At 35.0% G+C, this 21,182-nt stretch overlaps 1 protein-coding gene and 1 long non-coding RNA gene across 2 annotated transcripts; both read left to right on the plus strand.

The window, feature by feature from the left end:
- LOC109844829 lies at positions 12,208–12,709 on the plus strand. The gene is made up of 3 exons (XR_002248131.1): positions 12,208–12,298; positions 12,377–12,586; positions 12,659–12,709. It is a non-coding gene; the product is annotated as an uncharacterized LOC109844829 (long non-coding RNA).
- Positions 12,849–14,340, plus strand: LOC109845715. The gene is made up of 3 exons (XM_020414986.1): positions 12,849–12,944; positions 13,034–13,441; positions 14,243–14,340. The coding sequence occupies exons 1-3, from the start codon at positions 12,849–12,851 to the stop codon at positions 14,303–14,305; spliced, it is 567 nt and encodes a 188-aa protein (XP_020270575.1). The 3' UTR covers positions 14,306–14,340.

Below are 21,182 nucleotides of genomic sequence, written 5' to 3' on the forward strand. Positions count from 1 at the left end.
AGAATTCTACTTGCATTTGCATGTTTTATGAATTTTAAATTATTTTAAATGGATGTTAAAAGTACTTTTTTAAATGGTTTTATAAAAGAAGAAGTTTTTGTAGAACAATCTCCCGGATTTGAACATAAAAGTTTTCCAAATCATGTATTTAAACTTAAAAAAGCCTTATATGGTCTTGAACAAGCATCTCGTGTTTGATATGATAGATTAAAGAATTTTCTTTTAACTTCGGGATTTGATATTGGAAAAGTAGATTCAACTTTATTTATTAAGAAAATAAATAAAGATATTTTATTAATCCAAATATATGTAGATGTTATTATTTTGGTTCTTCTAATAACAATCTTTGTCAAGAGTTTGCTAAGACTATGCAGGATGAATTTAAAATGAGTCACATGGGTGAACTCAATTTCTTCCTTGGACTTTAAATTAAACAATTAAAAGAAGAAATATTCATCAATCAAAGCAAGTATGCAAAAGATTTACTCAAACGCTTTGGAATGGAAAATACAACAAGCAAACCAACACTAATGAGTACTACTACATCACTTAACAAAGATGAAAATGGTAAGAATGTTGATCAAAAGCTATATCGAGGTATGATTGGATCACTTCTTTACATTACTGCAAGTAGACCTGATATTATGTTTAGTGTATGTTTATGTGCCAGATTTCAATCTAATCCTAAAGAATCTCATCTTAAAGCAGTGAAAAGAATTTTTAGATATCTTAAAGATATTACAAATTATGGATTATTTTATCCAAAACATAGCACATTTGATTTAATTTCATATAGTGATGCGGATTTTGCCGGATGTAAATCCGATAGAAAAAGTACAAGTGGAACGTGTCATTTCTTAGGACATTCACTTATATCTTGGTTTAGTAAAAAGAAAAATTCAGTATCATTATCAACGACTGAAGCAGAATATATTGCTGCAAGTCTTTCATGTGCTCAAGTTTTATGGATGAAACAAACATTATTAGATTATGGCTTAAATTGTCCCATATCATCCATAATGTGTGATAATTCAAGTGCAATTAATTTATCTAAAATTCTGATTCAACATTCACGTACAAAACATATTGATATTAGACATCATTTCTTACGTGATCATGTGCTTAAAGGTGATATTTCGTTAGAATTTATACCTACTGATAAACAAATTTTAGATATATTAACAAAGCCTTTAAAAGAAGAAATTTATGTTAAATTAAGAAGAGATTTAGGTATATGTTCAATTGATGATTTAAATTAAAGTTCATATGTATTCACAGGTTTTATAGTCGACTATTTTGCATTATAGTCGACTACATGCACAAGCACTGCATATAGGACTTTCTATGAATTTCAGTATAGTCGACTAATTTGCCTTGTAGTCGGCTACTTTTTATTACAGTCAGAAAATAAACTTTCTATCGACCAACCTGTATTCGACTACTTTTGTTTATAGTCGACTACTAACAACAGTTTTACAAAAATTCTGACTTTCAGTCTTTTGGATTCTTTTAATCAAATCCACAACCCAATACCCGTTTAACTTATAAAAACTTAATCTCAACTATTCAATAGTTTGATCAAATCCTGGCCTTATATCTATTATTTATTTAAGATCAAATCCAAACCACACAATTTTTTTCTTATCAAATCTTGACCATTTAATTTTTTTTGACAAGAAAAACATCTTAAAATCCCCAATTCACTTCATTTTTCTCAAACCATAACCGATCCCTCCTCTTCCCCATTTCAGAAATCTCGTCTCCTCATCTAGGGCATCTTAAAAACTCATCTTTCCCACTTCTTTCTTCAAAAATTTACTTGATTCCAAGCTTTATTCAGGTCTTGTAGTTGATTACAAGCAAGAATAATCGACTACATCTAGGGTTTCATCATTTTAGGTAAGCTTTTCAATCTTTTCTTGGTTTCCAAGTTCATTTCTTGTTCTTCATCGTGTCTAGAGCTAAGAAAGCTAAACAAACTCATTCTAATGTTAATGATGAAATTATTATATATTTAAAAAGTCCGGATTTACTTGAAGAATTCAATAAAATATCATCTTTCGAAGTTCTTCCGGGTAGATTCGTCAAATTTGACGATTTCATACCATGGAATTTCAGTTCTTATTTTGAAAATGTGGGTCTTTTAGAATTATTTTCATCGGAAAATAGAAAACCTACATATCCGTTCTAAGTTCATTTGTTCTACACCAATATCACTCGTGTGGAAAAAATTCGTGGACATGAAAAATTAACCACACTTGTAAAAGGGATAGAAATTGAATTGACTACTAAGTCAATTGGAAAATTTTTCAACATTCCCTATAAGGTGTAACTCTTAGTTACATCAAAATGAATGATGAGAATTTATTATCTAATCACATCTTTCTTCCGGGTTATGGAAAACCCTTAGAAGTCTATGCATGCATCATATTAGAGTTGGATGTTTTAGTATTTAGTTTCAAAACAATTATGTTTTATGTTAGTTATCTATGTTTAAGTATCAAAAACTATGTAGTTGTGGGTTGGTATTAAGACATATGTAATGTGTTATGTTGCTAATATGTCAAGTATGTTGATTATGTGTTTACATTACTATGGTGTTTTTTGGTTAGTTAATATATGTGCTATATATTTTAAACAGATTGTGGTGATGAACATTGTGGAACTTTTGGTTTTTATGGCAAGTCTTTGCCTATCTATTTGGATGGGTGAAGTTATGGACTATGTTCATAATCTGGATGAGTTGTTTGAAGTATTAGCTCATGTTGAAGAAATAATGTCATGTTTAGTATAAATGTTTATCTCTTTTTGTTGATAACAAAGGGGGAGAAATGGTATAAATATTTGACTCATGTTAATGTCATAGACTCTAATATGCATATATGCAGGGGGAGTAAGCATGTTTATTTCATAATGTTTCAATTTATTTATAAGATACTTACATATGCATAAATTATTTGTCATCATCAAAAAGGGGGAGAATGTTGAATATCGTGTCTCCACGATATTATTTTGATGATAACAATTTATACAATGTGTGTTATACAAATGCACTAACATTTATATGCACCTTTCAATATCAAAATATGAACAAGTGCAAGTTGAGTTCAATGCATTATGAAGTGAAGAAGATGAAGAATATATGAGATAATGTATTTTACATTTTCTTTACTTAGAATTATTGTACAAGCCTTGATTACTCACACACACACATATTAGAACATACTAACACATGCTTAGTGTATTGGTTAATTATATAAATCCTCTATATTAACCATTAGAGTTTATAATTAATATTTGAGTGTCAAAACATTTCATACATATCTTTTTACTCTTTGTAGTCGATTAATGCTTAATATAGTCGACTACAAAATTGTCAATCATGTTTCTGTAAAACACATGACTAGTCGACTAATGCTTAATATAGTCGACTACAAAATTATCAGTCATGTTTCTATAAAACACATGACTAGTCGACTAATGCTTATTATAGTTGACTACTAAGAAATTTTCTGTCTCACTGAGTCGATTTTAACTCAGTGTAGTCGACTACTATGTCTTGTAGTCGACTACAGATACAGTTTTTCCAGATTTTAAAGTTTGATTTAATGATTGTTTATAGCCGTTTTTAAACGTTTTTAAAGTTCAAATTCTTGTCTTTTCAAGGGCTATAAATAGGTTATTTATTCAGAAAAATGCACGAAATTTACATACCCATAAGCTTTGATATTTGTGCATCTTTCAAGTGTTAAAAAATTCAGATTTTGAGAAAAAAAAAGTTTTCTGAAATTGCCTTTGATCCTCATTAAAATACTTGTATAGGTAATTTACAGAAGTTAGAATCATTCCTAAGCCACTACTACACTACACTACAAATCAAGGTTAATAGGAATTGAGTTGTTGCTTCAAAAGTTATCTTGGTTTGTGAGATGTGTTAATCTCTTGGTTTAGAGATTAGTGTGCAAATTGGTAAGGTGTTTGTCAATTGGTGTTGCAATTTGCAGGGGCTTGCAAATTGGTCACGTTTGCTTTTGATTTTGTAAGTTTATTAAAAATCATAGTGGAAACTCTCAAACGAGATTTTCTTGGGGACTGGATGTACACCAGGTTGATGAAATCAGTATAAAACTTTGTGTTTGTGTTTGTGAATTTTTGAGATTACCATTTTTTTATTTGTAATTTATAATCTACTTTGTATAATTTTTAAAAGAACACTATTCACCCCCTCCCTCTAGTGTTCTAGTGTATATATTTTAGATCCTACAAACCACTTCCTATTTGGGAACATGTGGTAAGAGGAACCTGAATCAAGAATCCACTTTCCGAAGATATCCTCGTCACCCGTGATGCCATAGCATTCCTTCTCGCTCTCTTCCTCTGAAACATAGCTCGTTTCTTCCTTGCCTTCTCTCCTCTCAATCTTGTTGTTGCTCTTCTTTCCACCTACTCTCTTATTTGGACAGTCGATTTTAAAATACCCAACTTCACCGCATTTGAAACATGCTCTTCCCGTAAGAGGTCTTGATTTAGATCTAGACTTTCCTCCATTGTCTTTTCCTCGCTCATTGCTCCTTCCTCTAGCAAACAATCTGAGAAAAAAAAAGTTTTCTGAAATTGCCTTTGATCCTCATTAAAATACTTGTCTAGGCAATTTACAGAAGTTAGAATCATTCCTAAGCCACTACTACACTACACTACAAATCAAGGTTAATAGGAATTGAGTTGTTGCTTCAAAAGTTATCTTGGTTTGTGAGATGTGTTAATCTCTTGGTTTAGAGATTAGTGTGCAAATTGGTAAGGTGTTTGTCAATTGGTGTTGCAATTTGCAGGGGCTTGCAAATTGGTCACGTTTGCTTTTGATTTTGTAAGTTTATTAAAAATCATAGTGGAAACTCTCAAACGAGATTTTCTTGGGGACTGGATGTACACCAGGTTGATGAAATCAGTATAAAACTTTGTGTTTGTGTTTGTGAATTTTTGAGATTACCATTTTTTTATTTGTAATTTATAATCTACTTTGTATAATTTTTAAAAGAACACTATTCACCCCCTCCCTCTAGTGTTCTAGTGTATATATTTTAGATCCTACAAACCACTTCCTATTTGGGAACATGTGGTAAGAGGAACCTGAATCAAGAATCCACTTTCCGAAGATATCCTCGTCACCCGTGATGCCATAGCATTCCTTCTCGCTCTCTTCCTCTGAAACATAGCTCGTTTCTTCCTTGCCTTCTCTCCTCTCAATCTTGTTGTTGCTCTTCTTTCCACCTACTCTCTTATTTGGACAGTCGATTTTAAAATACCCAACTTCACCGCATTTGAAACATGCTCTTCCCGTAAGAGGTCTTGATTTAGATCTAGACTTTCCTCCATTGTCTTTTCCTCGCTCATTGCTCCTTCCTCTAGCAAACAATCTCTGAGCTTGTTCTTTTCTAATACCAGTAGTCATGTCACTGGTTGTAATCTTCCGAAGATCATCCATTAAAAGCGTCATTCTGGTCTCATCCATCATCAAATTGTCTCCCACAAGCAATAGTGTTTGCACTAGATTCTCATAAGACTTCGACAGAGATAGAAGTAGTAGAAGCGAATGATCATCGTCTTCAACTATCACATCTATGTCCTTTAAGTCTGATATGATCCTATCAAACCTGTTGATGTATTCCCGGATTGATGAGCTCTCCTCCATCTTGTAAGTATACAAATTGGATTTTAAATAGATCTGGTTCGTTAGACTCTTCGTCATGAAAGTGCTTTCTAACTTCGACCATACACCCGTAGTCGTTTCCTCTCCATCTACTAAGAAGACAACATCCCTTTCAAGGCAAAGGATAATCGGTGTCCGTGCTTCCAGATCTAGCTCCTCCCAATCCTCATCAGACATATCCTTGTGCTTCTTCTATTTTCTAGCCAAATCCTTGTGCAATTTTTACGAAATCAACGAGTTTTTCATCAGCATCCTCCAATAGGAAAAATTATCCTTCCCATTAAACTTTTCGATCTCGTACTTTCTAACTTTAACTGTTTTGCTAGTTGGCGCCATCCTCTGCTTGTATTAATAAATCTGCTTCTCTCAGGAAATTGCCGAGCACCACCTCAAACTAGAAGCTACACACTCCCAATCTGAATAACATCTCTGATATCAATTGTTGGGCGCAGAGTCACGCCCTCATGCCGTGGAAGCGATATAACCTGAGAGAAAGCCTTGGTTTTTTGTTTTCACAAAAGCTCAACCTCTATTTTCCCGTTTCACTAAGGAAATAAGAACAGAAAGTGAAATGTCTCAACAAAATGAGATATACACTCTTCCTCTCATCAGTTCTAGGACTGAATTGTCGAGGGAACCTACAAGCAATAGTCAACACCCATAAAACAATAAAGACACGAGATTTACGTGGTTCGGCAAACTTTCCTATGTCCACGGGGAAGGGGAAGGGGAGATTCCACTATGAAGGAGAACACCGACGACTTGTACAACCCATAAGCTTGTCCCAAAAAAGAAGCTATGATTTTTACCCAAAAAATTGACATCTATCTTGTAAAATCTCTCCAAACTCTCTCTTTTTCTCTCTTCAAGATCTCAGATCTAGATCTGAAAAAACTCTCTTTTTGGTAGCCGCCAAAACCCTCATATTTTCTCCTCTCCTAAAAAAACCCTATGACCGTCTCTTCCTATTTATAGGAAGAGAAACAAAACCTCATGGCCCCTGCGAGATTGGCCTCTGCGAGACACAAATTTGTGTCTCGCTCCTGTTGTTTTCTCACGTGGGTGTGGCCCCCACGCGTTCACACAAACTAAGAAAAAAAATCCCCTTGAATAATAAAATCAAAACACTTGTATTAGTCGGAAACTTTCACAAGAACCTGCTAGGACTCCACGACCACCCCTATGTTCCTCACATTTAAGACCAAAAATCTTTCGTCTAGGCCCTCCACAAACTTTTTTCTAGTGGTATAGACAAATTTCCGAGTTCAAAATCAAAATTCCTGAAGCAATCCAATAGCTGAACGCTGTAAAGCACAAAAAGGAATAATATAACCTTCTCTTGAGAGCTGTCCGTTTATCCGAAACCGCAAAAAAAGTATTGTCCACAATAGTGATCATTTTAAGCTACCTTCGTCCTTATGGCTTCAATTGCATCACTAACATAACACCAACCGTTGTCCAAAGATAACATGGATTTCCACAATATCAGTACAATTAATAAAATATCATAATCATGACAAGTCTTTCCAATAAGAAATAACACTAATGAACTCAAAATAAGGGCTTAATAGCACTTTGGTACCTCTATGTTTAACCTATCTTGAACGATCTAAACCTCTTTTTATTGTTTTCCAACTTGATAATTGATACCCTAAAATTTCATCCATTTTGATATTTGATATTTCAAAGTTTATTTTTGCCCATCTCAAACCCCAAAGTTTTGGGGATGGTTTATTTTCCAGCTAGATCATGTGTTAAGCAAGTGATCTAATTTTGACTTTTTGATGTAGGACGCATTACAAATATATTTATGAAAGATGAGACCCTCATGAATTAAACATGGATATAGACACATTATTGACTTGCTAGCAAAAAAAATGATCATATCTCCTAATCCTGAAGGCAGATTCTGACATATTATAATTGTCTCTCTCGACAAGACGAAGCCAACCAAATTGGCAAATCTCCAAAATCTCATCAGTAGTACCCAATTTTTAGCAGAAATCAAAAAATAATCAGTTTTTATTTTATTTTTAATAACAAAGCTAGAGTCTATTTAGGATACGATCCAAATTAAATTATAATTTAAATTGGAAAGTTTGTATCATGTATTATAGGGAATCTTTTTGGTAGTTTTGAAGAATTTCTACTTTTAGGATTTCTATTGTTATTAGGAGTAAGCTTTGTTTGTGTATTTATTTTTTTTCCTATTTAAGAAGTAGAATTATAAACGCTATAGGTAGATAACTTTTTATCAATAAACTCCTCTTATCTTATTTTTCTTCGTGCATTCGAAGTTCTTAGATTCGGAGATCATTCTTCATGGATTAGAAGAGTACCCTTGGTGGATTTCGATTCGCACTGTGTTTACTTTTATACCCATATAGTCATTAGACATGCCCCTAAATAGAGTGAGAATACTACTGCAGTCAACATCCAAGATGAGATGTGTAATAGCAGAGTTTGGCTATTCCCACTTATTGTGTGGTTGTTTATTATAACTAAATGGAGTTCAAGTAGGTCACATGTTAGGTGCGTGATCTAAATTTAACAGAAAAAAAATGAAAAATACTCCCAAACAGAGTGTACCAAAGTTCAATCTTCTGAAACATTGGAGTATCAAATGAGCAAAAAATAAATTTTGCAATATTTAATATAGGACATATAATGAACTAATTCATGGACAAGCGGGATATTCATGAGTTAAATACGTGTACGGATGAACTATTAACTTGCCCGTAAAGAAAAGACCATATCTCCCATCTGAAAGGCGTATTCTGACATATTATATATGAAAATCAGTATCTCGACGAAATGAAGCTATCCAGATTGATAGATTTTTTAAAATTACATAAATATTTCCTATTTTTAGCAAAAATCTAAAATAATTAATATTTAGTTTATTTTTAGCAATAAAGTTGGAGTCTATTTAGATTTAAAAATCATTTAATTTTAGTTCATGTTGGACTGATTTGTTTTCTTTATTATAAAGAGTATTTTTCAGGGTAGGATATGATATTTTCTATTTTTATAATTCTAGTCATACTAGGAGTCTATTTTATTATTTTATTTAAGAAGAGGCATGTAGCCTTAAAATTATTAGATAACTTTTCATCAATAAAAATTTCACTTTATTATTTTCTCTTCATGGATTTGAAGTTCTTCGTGGATTCAAATATCGTTCTTTGTGGATTCAAAGAATAACTGTTGGTGGATTCTGAGGTTTATTACTTACACATTGCACTAATTAGTATCAGAGTCATGTTGCCCCAATTCAATGGTAGGCTACAAAGCCTCTAGCACCCGAACTCGGTTTAAGACTCGCGTGGAGCAATTTGCGCTGGCAGTGAAGGATTTGAACTTGAGATGAGTTCGAGATCGCAGTGATGGTCGCCAAAAATATGATAGGACTCTACAAAAAGAATTGAACAACAACATTGATGAGCGTGAATCCCACACAAAAATGATGATCGTCAAATCTACTCAAGATGGGATATCTATGATACTGAAAACATGAGGGTTTGATTTACCATCTTTCAATGGAAAACTCGATATGGAATATTTTCTTGATTGGATTGATGAGGTGGAGATATTTTTGGGTACTTGGTAATCATAGAGGATCAAAATGTTAAGCGAGTAGCCTACCAACTTAAGAATAAAGCAGCTTTTTGGTGCAATCATTATGTAAGGAACATGCCCATCAACAAAAGTAAAAAATCCAATCATGGGTGAAGATAAAGGAATTGTTAAAAGCTTGTTTCCTCTCAATCTACTATTATGTTCTCAATTGATATCCAACTTTGCATTCTAACCATGGCTACGGAGAGATTAAGAAACCCCAATCTACCCCTAAGCAAGAACCTCAAGAAGAACCGCCTAAAAAGCATAATATTTTCCGCATAAGATGCATCGTGATGGAAAAGATTTGTGATGTTATCGTCGAAAATAACAGTAGCGAGACTCTTGTCACTTAGCATACGGTAGAGAAGTCAAGTTTGAAGGTAGAGAAATACTCTACTCCATGCAAGATTGACTGGATTACCAGGGCAATGATATGCAAATCGATAAGGTGTGTCGAATACCTTTTTCTATTGGCCCCAACTACATCAATGAGGTGTTGTATGATTTGGTCAAGATGGATACTTGTCATATGCATTTAGGTAGGCCATGACAGTTCGATATTGGTCCTACCCACAAGAGCAAAGACAATGCTTATATCTTCAAGAATGATGGCTGTTAAATTATACTCATGCCTTTTACAGAAAATGAGTTATCCAAGATATAGATTACTGAGAAGAAAAAACTTTTGGCAGCAAACATTGAGCCTTTCAAAGAAGACTCAGAGCAATCTGAAGAAGTCTTTGCCTTGTATCCAGAAAAAAATGATCCTACCCCAAGAAAGATTCCTCATAAGGTGAAAACTCATGTTGCAACTAAGATTCCTGGTGTTGATGATGATATGTTAGTAAATAAGGATATTATGCATGAAATGTTTGAAGCTAGTGTGAATGATATTACACCTGTTGATGTTGTTCTGATTGAGGAGAATGATAGAATAGAGAGGGAGGCGATTGATGATATGTGTAACTTGCTTGATGAAAGATCCATAGCAAAGGAAATGAAAGAATTGGGGATGTAGTATGAGAAAAGTTCTTCTTTAAAAGCAATGATCGGCAATGATTTCAACAATGTTAATATGATGTTTATGTCACTAAAATATGAGAACACTAGTAGAAAACGTGCTTTTACCTACGGAAAAATAGCGACGGAATTTTCCGTCGCTATAGGTTGATTTATAGCGACGGAATTAGCCGTCGCTATTTATCCGTCGACGGATTATCGATTTTAGCGACGGAATTTTTTCGTCGCTAAAATTTTTTACGACGAAATTTTTTTTCGTCGCTAGATTATTTTTAGCGACGGAATTTCCGTCGCTAAATATTTTTTAGCGACGGAAATTCCGTCTAATGAACTCGGCCTTAGTAATTTTGGTGGTGGTGGACCACTTACGGATGGGGTTGGGTTAGTCCCCCAAGCCCACGTTGACATTTTGAAGTTTTTTTTCCCCTTAAGAAAGAGCTTTTTATGAATAAAATTAAGCTTTTATAAATTTAAAATGAATATTCTGAAGAAAAAAATTATGAGATAGGAGAAGAGAACTGTTTATTGCGCATGTACGTATATGACGATAACACAGGTTGTTTTAAAGGTTAATTAGGTTTACTAATTATGAAATTAGAGAGTAAATTACGGCGTAAAAACACATGGCAGGTAAGCAAAGCTGCACCAATAGAAGTGGAAGTGGGGCTCACACTTCTCTGTGAGAGATATGAGTTGACTAAAAAGGGAATACAAATGAATGTCCCGTTGATGGGCAGCTAGCCTTATTTGCCTACTTGCCTCTTTTTTTTTTTTGCCAAGGCTGCTGTATATAATTAGAGTTTAATTTTTTCCCCCTTAGAGGGTTTAAGATTCGTAAAGCTAGTTTAATTTGCAATTTATTATATATATAATGGCAATGATAAGGGAGGGTAGCCGGCCATGGGTCCCACAAATGCCATGTGACTAAAAATTCACACTTGCATGTATTGTTCTCTCAAGCTCACTTCACTCCTCAGACGTGCCGCTTGAACTCGTGAACTTTAGCCTCACAACAAGTCATGGAAACAATACATAATTAATTCATGTATTTTATGATTATATATCATATATTATTGAGATGAGAACATCCCTTTGCTCCATTTGTTGGTTATTATAATGAACTCGGCCTTAGTAATTTTGGTGGTGGTGGACCACTTACGGATGGGGTTGGGTTAGTCCCCCAAGCCCACGTTGACATTTTGAAGTTTTTTTTCCCCTTAAGAAAGAGCTTTTTATGAATAAAATTAAGCTTTTATAAATTTAAAATGAATATTCTGAAGAAAAAAATTATGAGATAGGAGAAGAGAACTGTTTATTGCGCATGTACGTATATGACGATAACACAGGTTGTTTTAAAGGTTAATTAGGTTTACTAATTATGAAATTAGAGAGTAAATTACGGCGTAAAAACACATGGCAGGTAAGCAAAGCTGCACCAATAGAAGTGGAAGTGGGGCTCACACTTCTCTGTGAGAGATATGAGTTGACTAAAAAGGGAATACAAATGAATGTCCCGTTGATGGGCAGCTAGCCTTATTTGCCTACTTGCCTCTTTTTTTTTGCCAAGGCTGCTGTATATAATTAGAGTTTAATTTTTTCCCCCTTCGAATGAGATGAAGAAAATCATCTCAGAAATGGACTGATTATTGGCTATTTTAGCAAAGCTACAAGATTTGACGATTTACCGAATACTATAACGTAACTTCTGTACTTGATGTACTTGATGAATCCTCTTCTAATACCTACTAATAAGAAGATCTTGGCCTTTGATTTATCAATCAAAGGCCAATCGTGATCCGATGGCAGAACGGCGTGCCTGTCGGGCCATTTGCTAACTCTTTCAACAATTTCCTCGCCACTTTAGCCAGGAGACATGATTTCTTCAACATATATTTGACGTGGAAGTCGCAGCGGATTGATGCGCTGGTGGCTTGTTGGCGATATATATGTGTGAGTCATTTATTTTATAGTTTATATTATTTTGTTTAACACACTGATTTGTATCTCTTTTTTCATTGTATGCTGAAGCGATTTTTCTTTCTTGACGATTACGCTTGTGCCTGGACTTACTGCTTCACGCAAATCAATCTATCGTTCAAGAGGTGGCAGTCAGAGCTGAAGAAAAAATATTTTACTCAAAGAACAGAAGATTGGGAGCGTTACTGGCATCTTGACGAGCGCGCCGATGGAGTTGATTTTTTTGCACTTTGCGATTATTGGGACACGGCCGAAGCTCAGGTATTATTGAAGTATATATCTTCGTTTATTGTTTGAAATTCTATATTATATCTGTTTAACATTCTTTTGCAGGAACAAGCTGAAATAGCAAGGAGGAACCGCAATGCGCCCCGCAGTTACGAGCATCACGGGGGCTCCAGGTCCTTCAGCCAGCATTATCATCAATTGGCGCTTGAGGTATATAATATATTAGCTCTTAGGTTATCAATTTGAGTATAATTTATGTGTTATGAGTTAATGATATATATGAATAAAATAGGAAATGGGAGAACTCGGGCATTTTGCAGATCATATTCTGACTGGTTGGAGACCAAATTACGCCGATGAAGTGAAGAAAGCGCAGAACCGGGATCTGGCTGTAAGTAGCAGTTAATTTGTATATTTAATTTTTATAACAATGCATTTTAAATGTGTTAGAATTGACCGGGTTGTTTTGGTATATCGTAGGAGAAATTACATGCTAAGGTGCAGGAGCAATTATCACAGACTCAGGTCGATTCTAACACTCCGACCCGATTAAGTAGAGAGGAGGAGGATAGCATCATCGAGACGGTCATTGGACCGAGTAGGAAGAACAGATACAGGTGGAGAGGATCCGAGCATCGGCCGTACGAGTCCAGTAGCACCTACGAGTCTGCAGCTCCACCAGGATGCAGTTCTTCTCAAGACCCGACTATGGAGCAGCGGATGAAAGCGATGGAAGATTGGCAGTCGCGTCGGGAGTCGGAGCTACTCCAGATGGCGGAGGAAGAACGGAGGCGCCGGGAGCAGAGGGAGCTGGAATTCACCCAGTTCATATCGACTCTGCCTTCTGATGCTCAGGAGGCATATAGGAGACGGTTTTTGGCGGATCAGGTAATATATATATATATGTATATTTCTTTTTTAATTAAATGAATTAAATATAAAATTCTTACTTAGTTACGAGTATGCCATGTGACTAAATGATATCACACAAACTGTTACACACAAACTATATCTCTCTCCGAAACACAACTAAAATTATATACTTAATGTTTTTATGTGATGGTGGTGTTGATGGTGCGTGCATGCGTAGCGATGGTTGTATTGGATAGTGAGTTGGTTAGTTAGTTGTTATTTTGTTTTGTTGTGGGGCGTTCGTGTGTAGGGTCGTTGGTTATGTTGTTGGTTGGTGGGTGTTTTCGTCGTGGTGGTGGTGGTGGTGGTGATGATGATGGAGGGGGAGGGGGTGGGGGGTAGGAGTTTGGTTGGTTCGTGGGTGGGGGATTGTTATTGTAGTGGTGGTGGTGTTGTTATTGTTGTGTTGTGGTGTTGCATGTGTTGTATTGTCGTGATCGTTATGTGCGTGCTTGATGTTGGGTTTGGTCGTGGTGGGGGAGGGGGAAGTGTGGGGATTGGGTTGAGCTGGGTACTCGTGCGTGCGTGTGTGCGTGTCGGCGGAGATAGGTACGGGTGCGTGCGTTGTTAAAAACATGTGCGTGCTTGCGTATAATACATAAATATATGCCATGATACTCTCTCTGAATCATATAACATGTAAGAATATGCCATGATACTCTATTATTGCTATACTTGCATGTTATGCCTTGTTGTTTTACAATTTGTTACTTTACTGTAAAATTCAGTTTTTGATGATGTACGTATTGCTCTATAACGTTTTATTTATTTTTTTAGGCTGGGACTTCTCGACAAGGTGGAGTTGGTGATGAGGATGAGGATGATGATGATCGGGACTGAGTTTATTTGTTTTAACATTAAAAACAATGGGTGTGCTGTATAAACATTTCTAATGTTGGGATATTTATTATGTTTTTAGTGAAATAATTGTTATATATACGTGAAATATGTGTTATATGTGCTTGTGTTGGGTAAATTTATTGTACAGGTTATTGTTGTGAAATATATTGTACAGGAATTTCTTATTTTCAAATTTTTTTTTAAAAAAATTCAGATTATTTTTAGCGACGGATTTTCCGTCGCTAAAAGCTCTTTTAGCGACGGAAAACTAACACGCCAGATGTGCACTAAACAACTTTTAGCAACGGATTTTCCGTCGCCAATAAATATTGGCGACGGAAAATTATATAGCGACGGATTTTCCGTCCCTATATATCCGTCGCCAAAAGTTTATTTTGGCGACGGAAAATCCGTCGCCAAAAATTAATAATTTGGCGACGAATTTTCCGTCGCTATATATCCGTCGCTATAAATTAGCGACGGATTTGCCGTCGCTAAAGGTAGATTTACCTACCCTGACAATAGTGACGGAGTTTTAGCGACGGAATTTCTTTTTTTCCGTCGCTAAAACTTTTAGCGACGGATTTTGGACTTTTGGCGACGGATTTTTCCGTCGCCAATAGTCCCCTTTGCAGTAGTGGAAGCAATAGGGAACATATTTAGAAGAGTTTTTCAAGTCAACTTATCCATATGCTGCCAATCGCATACACATTGTGTGGAAAAAATTCATTTAAAAGTTTAATTCAGAAGAAGTCCTAGTTGTGGAGGTAAAAAAACAAATGGAGAAAATCACTACTAAGTATAAAACGGATGTTGATTGACGCAGAAGAAGAAAATTATTTATTGAGGAAGCTATTATTCGAGCAAATATAAGCTCGGGGTCCAACTTCTTTCAACAAGGAGAGATTGATGTAGGACACATAACGAACAAATTCATGTAGAAGCGAGACCTTCACGAGTCAAATGCGGATACGGATGGATTATTTACTTGCCCATAAAAAGACCATATCTCCCAATCTAAAAAACAGATTCTGATATATTATATATGAAAGTCTCTTATCTCAATGAGATACATCCAAATTGATAGACTTTTAAAATTATATTAATACCCCGTATTTTTACAGAAATGTAAAAGGTAATCAATATTTAGTTTACTTTTAATAATAATATTGGAGTCTATTTAGAATAGGAAACAATTCAATTTTGATCTATGTTGGACTAATTTGTTTCTTTTATTATAAGGAGTTTTTTAGGGTAGAAATTGATACTTTCTATTTTTTTGTAATTATAGTCTTAATAGGATTCTATTTTATTATTTTATTTAAGAAGAGATATGTAATCCCAAAATTGTTAAATAACTTTTCATCAATAAAATTTTTCTTTATTATTTTCTCTTTGTAGATTCGAAGATCATTCTTTGATGATTCAAAGAATAACCATTAGTGAATTTTGTGATTTATTACTTCCGCGTTGCGTTAGTACCAAATTAAAAATGGGAGAAATCAAATGGGTAAAAATAAACCTTGGGTATCAAAGTTCAAAATGGGTGAAACTTTGGGGTACCAAACAACAATTAAGCCCAGAATAAAAGAACATAACATTTCTCTGTAACACACACTTGCAGTAAGAAAACAACTTGTCAGCAAAGCTGATAGAGAACCCAGATTTATCCTAACAATGAAGATCGAAAACATTACTTGAAAAGAAATTACAATTGGATCAAATAAAGATGAAATCGTTTGTTAGGATAGTGGCATTACACTTCAGCAACTAATGAGTAGAAATTGCAATCAGAAAAATCCGGAAATCAAAAGCAAATAATTACTGCACCACGATGCCAGAGCAAGCCATGCATACCTCAATGTGAAGGAACGCCACGTCACCACAGGCGAAAGACGAGGAGGAAGCGCCATAGATGACCATCTGTATCGATAGTTGGAGAATAAAAAAGAGGGGGTTTTGGATTAGAATATTTGTTATGGTTTTGGATTGGATTCTTTCAAAGGAAGAGGAATGGGGGGAACGTGAGAGGTAGAAACCAGCCTATTTTCAATTTACTTGCTTTATATGGGTTTTGTTTTGGGGGCTTCCAGTCTGAGATCGAGCTTAATTGCACTTGAATACCCAATAGGTTCCCCTTCTTTACCCTACTTTCCACAATTGAAGAAATATAGGAAACAACAGAGAATCAGCCAGATAGAAGCCAGAAAGTCTGGCGGTCGACCGCCAACGTGCACGAAGTCTTAGTGGGATTCGGAGTTGATGGCGGTCGACCGTGGATGACTGTAATCGATTTACTCTCGGGTTTGTGGTTCGGTCGACCGCCGCGGTCGACCGCGAGACTTGGTCGACCGTCATGATTCTGCCGGCTGAGGCTTCGGTTTTTATGACCCGATTCGTTTCTAAGTTATATATAAACCATAAACCTGATTTGTAGGGTTAAGCAGAAGACGAATTTGCTCTGATTTCTAATAGTAAGAACTCCCTCCCCCTTGCCCCGTGGACGTAGGCAACTTGCCGAACCACGTAAATTGTTTGTTCTTGTTGTGGTTGTGTTTGCATATTAGTTGTGGTTTAGTTCGAGTTATTGTTCGTGTTGCACAAGAAAAGTTTCCGCTGCGCACAACACTTATACACCCCTCAATTGTTTTGGCAACACTTATACACCTTGAAGATTTTTAAATTCTGCATTTTTCATTTTTCATTCTAATACCCTCACTTTAGGGATAAATAAACTATTGCGTGCGGCGGAAGCCAAAACAAAACCGATGTGCTTCGAGAGACCAAATCAAACAAACGCCGAGAGAAGGCCAAACAATGCAAAATAACGACACAAACTCAAACAACCAATTTTAAAGTGATTCGGCAAGTTGCCTACGTCTACGGGGCAAGAAGGCGATGAGGTTTTCACTAATAGAGAAGAAGAGTATAAACTGAGATTACAAATCACTCGAACTCACTAATTAATCTCACCAACAAATCTCTAATTCTCTCCAAATAAAACCCTAACCAATAGTTCAGAAAACACCTCTTTTCTATGCTCCATATATCCCCAATTCGCTGCTCAATTCTCTCTTCCAATCGTTCAATATTTATAAAAATCCTAAAACCAAAAACATACTAGAAATTCTAAAACAAAAAACAAGACATATTAGGAATCCTAATAACATGTTACCAAAACAGATTTGAAATCCTGTTACCAAAACAAATTAGAAATCTCAATAACCTATTACCAAAATAAATTAGGAAACATATTAGGAACCTGCTATCCAACACAAACAGTCAAATCGATCGGTTTTATCAAATTTCAACAAAATCGAACTCAACATTTATATATTTGAAACTGAACCGAACTGCCCGAAATTTATTCGATAGATTCTGTCTAGTTTGGTCGGTCTAGAATTGAGCTTGTTTAATAATACAAAAAAAATATCTATCTAGATTCAAAGACAGATGCATATTAAGGAATCGGTGAAACGAAAGAGTGGATTAAGGAGTCCATAAAGGACCAATGCAAATTAATTGAAATGATAAATAACATTATGGGAAAAAAAGAGAAATAAACGTGTGAACTAATGAAAGGGAAGAAAGAATATTGTTTAAAGAATATTTTTTAAACAATTGAGAGAGAGGTCGGCTCAATTTGTTTGTACTAAAGTTTTCTCAAACCTAACGAATGAAAACATATTCTAAAACTAAACCGTCAAACTTCAATCGGTTTGATCAGTGTGCTCAGTTCAAACCTATTAACACTCATCTCTACCCCAGTTATACAAACATTAGAACTTCCCATGCCTAATTTTAGAACATTTTCAACCTTGGTATTTATTAAAGTTACAAGTAAACCTTCAGTCTGTGTTTGGCAATGGGTTAAATGAAGGGTTAAGAGAGTTTAACCCTCCATTAACCTACCAAACACAAAAAAAAACCTCAAGAGTTAGTTAACCCTCACGTGACCCCAAAACCCCATTTAACCCGAGATTCGAAGGGTTAACAATTCCTCTCAGATAGGTGGAGCAGGGCTTGTTCCGCCTTCTCACGCGAGAGTAGGCGATGGAATTTTGATGTTGGCAATGGAAATTAGGTAGGCGGTGGAATTTCGCAATTTGGCAGCGGAAATTGGGGAGGCACGCGATCTTTCAGTTATACGGTATGATTCGAATCAAGGCAGTTCTTCCCCAAAATCAATTCCCTCTACTTCTTTCCCTCCAATTTTTCCCTCTAAAATTTCTTCCCCCTTCTTGTCCCCAGCTATTAATAGGAATATTCTAGGGGAAACAAGAGAGGAATTTGCAGCCGATTGGGATCTCAAGTGACAGGAGGCAAAGAAAAGAGAGGTATGTTGATTTTGCAATATCGAATTGGTTTCCAAATATTTGACATACAATCGATTATGTTCATATGAATCTAGTTTGTTGATTGTTGTTTTTTGCTCTTATTAAAAGCTTACTGAAGGTTGAAATTTAAGGCTTTTATTCTATATTGTGATGCTACAATTTCAGAAAATATCACTATGAACCATTTGCTTAATTGTTTGTATACTAAAAAAGCTGGCAAAAAAGAAAGTAAATTGAAATGTACCTGAAATTAGAGAATTTGGTTCGATTACAAAATATTCTAGTATTTTAGTTGCATAGTCTGACCTCTTCTTCTTTGAAATTGATCTCCTTGGTTCTCCTCTTTGCTTGATAGCTTTATGAAATATTTCTGATGGTTAATGGTATGTAGTGGTTTAATTTGTCTGAAAGTTAGAGAATGTTTATGCTATGTAATTGTTCTTTTATAAAGAGGTATATATTCAGTTTTCTGGCTAAATATTCAGTTTCTTGGCTACATAGCATCATTACATAGCATATATTCAGTTTCCTGGCTAAATATTACATATCATTTCAGATACATATATTCAGTTTCCTGGCTACCAACATTTTGATGCTTAGGATCAATTTTAGATTGATTGTTTTAGGACCCATTGAATGAAAGATGTCATATGGGTGCCTAAATGAAGATAATGCTTGTATCTTTTAGAAAGCCAAATACACGTACAAACACATACACATATTTGGCTATGCATTTGGGTGCAAAGATTTCTTATGCTCACCTAATTAGTGAAAACTGACTACTTGTTAATTTCAATAATTTTGTGAATTCATGTAAAGTGAGGTGTGCGATTTGTATATTGGAGCCTCTAGTCCTGTTTGCCCTCTGAATTTCCTATCCTCATTTACAACAAGTTAACTTAGCAATAATTGATTATTATCTTAATCTTATGCATCTTAGCAATAACTAATTATTATCTTAATCCTCTAGTCTTGATTGCTAGATAGTCCTGATTACCCTCAGTTTTGATTCAGACAACATAAGCTATTTTCAGAACATGGTAAACTACGTTGTTTATGCTTGCTGCTTGAGCTTCCATATAGTTTTGTTTTTGCTTCTGGGAATTGGTCTAAATATGTGACATTGTACTCAAATTCATTTTTTGAATATGTGACATATGTGTCTTACATGTCAATTTCATTAACTGGACTCTAAAAAATGTGAATGGCTTATAATCAAAACTAAGTCATTAAATTTTCATTTGCAAGGCATCAGTCTTGCTTCACCTGATGAATGAATATTGTCCTGTTGTTAATTTCAATTTTTTTGTGCAAAAAACAATTTGATTTCAGGTACACATTCTCAGTTTTGTGTTAGACATCATAAGCACCATGTAACACATACACGCCATTACATCATATACAGTAAGACATTGTTTACTAGCCATTGCTGAATATGTGACATTCTCTAGTTAATCCTCTAGTCCTGATTGATGGATAGTCCTGATTGCTGGATAGTCCTGATTGCCCTCAGTTTTGATTTAGACAACATAAGTTATTTGCAGAACATGGGAAACTACATTGTTTATGCTTGCTGCTTGAGCTTTCATATAGTTTTGTTTTTGCATCTGGGAATGGGTCTAAATATGTGACATTCTACTCAATTTCATTTGCTGAATATGTGACATATGTGTCTGACATGTCAATTTCATTAACTGTAAACTCTAAAAAATGTGAATGGCTTATAATCAAAATTAAGTCATTAAATTTTCATTTGCAAGGCATCAGTCTTGCTTCACCTGATGAATGAATATTGTCCTGTTGTTAATTTCAATTTTTTTGTGCAAAAAACAATTTGATTCCAGGTACACATTCTCAGTTTTGTGTCAGACATCATAAGCACCATGTAACACATACACGCCATTACATCATATACAGTAAGACATTGTTTACTAGCCATTGTTGAATATGTGACATTCTCTAGTTAATCCTCTAGTCCTGAATGTTGGATAGTCCTGATTGCTGAATAGTCCTGATTCAGACAACATAAGTTATTTGCAGAACTGGTAAACTATATTGTTTATGCTTGCTGCTTGAGCTTCCATATAATTTTGTTTTTGCATCTGGGAATGGGTCTAAATATGTGACATTCTACCTCAATTTCATTTGCTGAATATGTGACATATGTGTCTTACATGTCAATTTCATTAACTGTAAACTCTAAAAAATGTGAATGGCTTATAATCAAAACTAAGTAACACACATATTTAGTTGGGAGTTGTTAGAGAAGATGTTGATGATACAGCAGGTGCAGCACAGGTAAGATTCAACCTTCATTTTTTGAAGATGATATACTCCTCTATTGTCCCTATATGGAGAAACGTGTAAACAGGGGAAAATAAAATAAAAAAGTAACACACATCAACTGTCATCTATGTGATCTGAATATTCTTGCCAAGGATATTCAGGTATATCTAATTTCTTAATCGCTTGGTGGTAATTAGTTGCATCATTACCTGAATACTTCACTCCCTTCTTCAGTATGATACTGATAATGTAAC

This window comes from Asparagus officinalis, chromosome 6 (assembly GCF_001876935.1).
Source record: "Asparagus officinalis chromosome 6, Aspof.V1, whole genome shotgun sequence".
Taxonomy (NCBI): Eukaryota; Viridiplantae; Streptophyta; class Magnoliopsida; order Asparagales; family Asparagaceae; genus Asparagus; species Asparagus officinalis.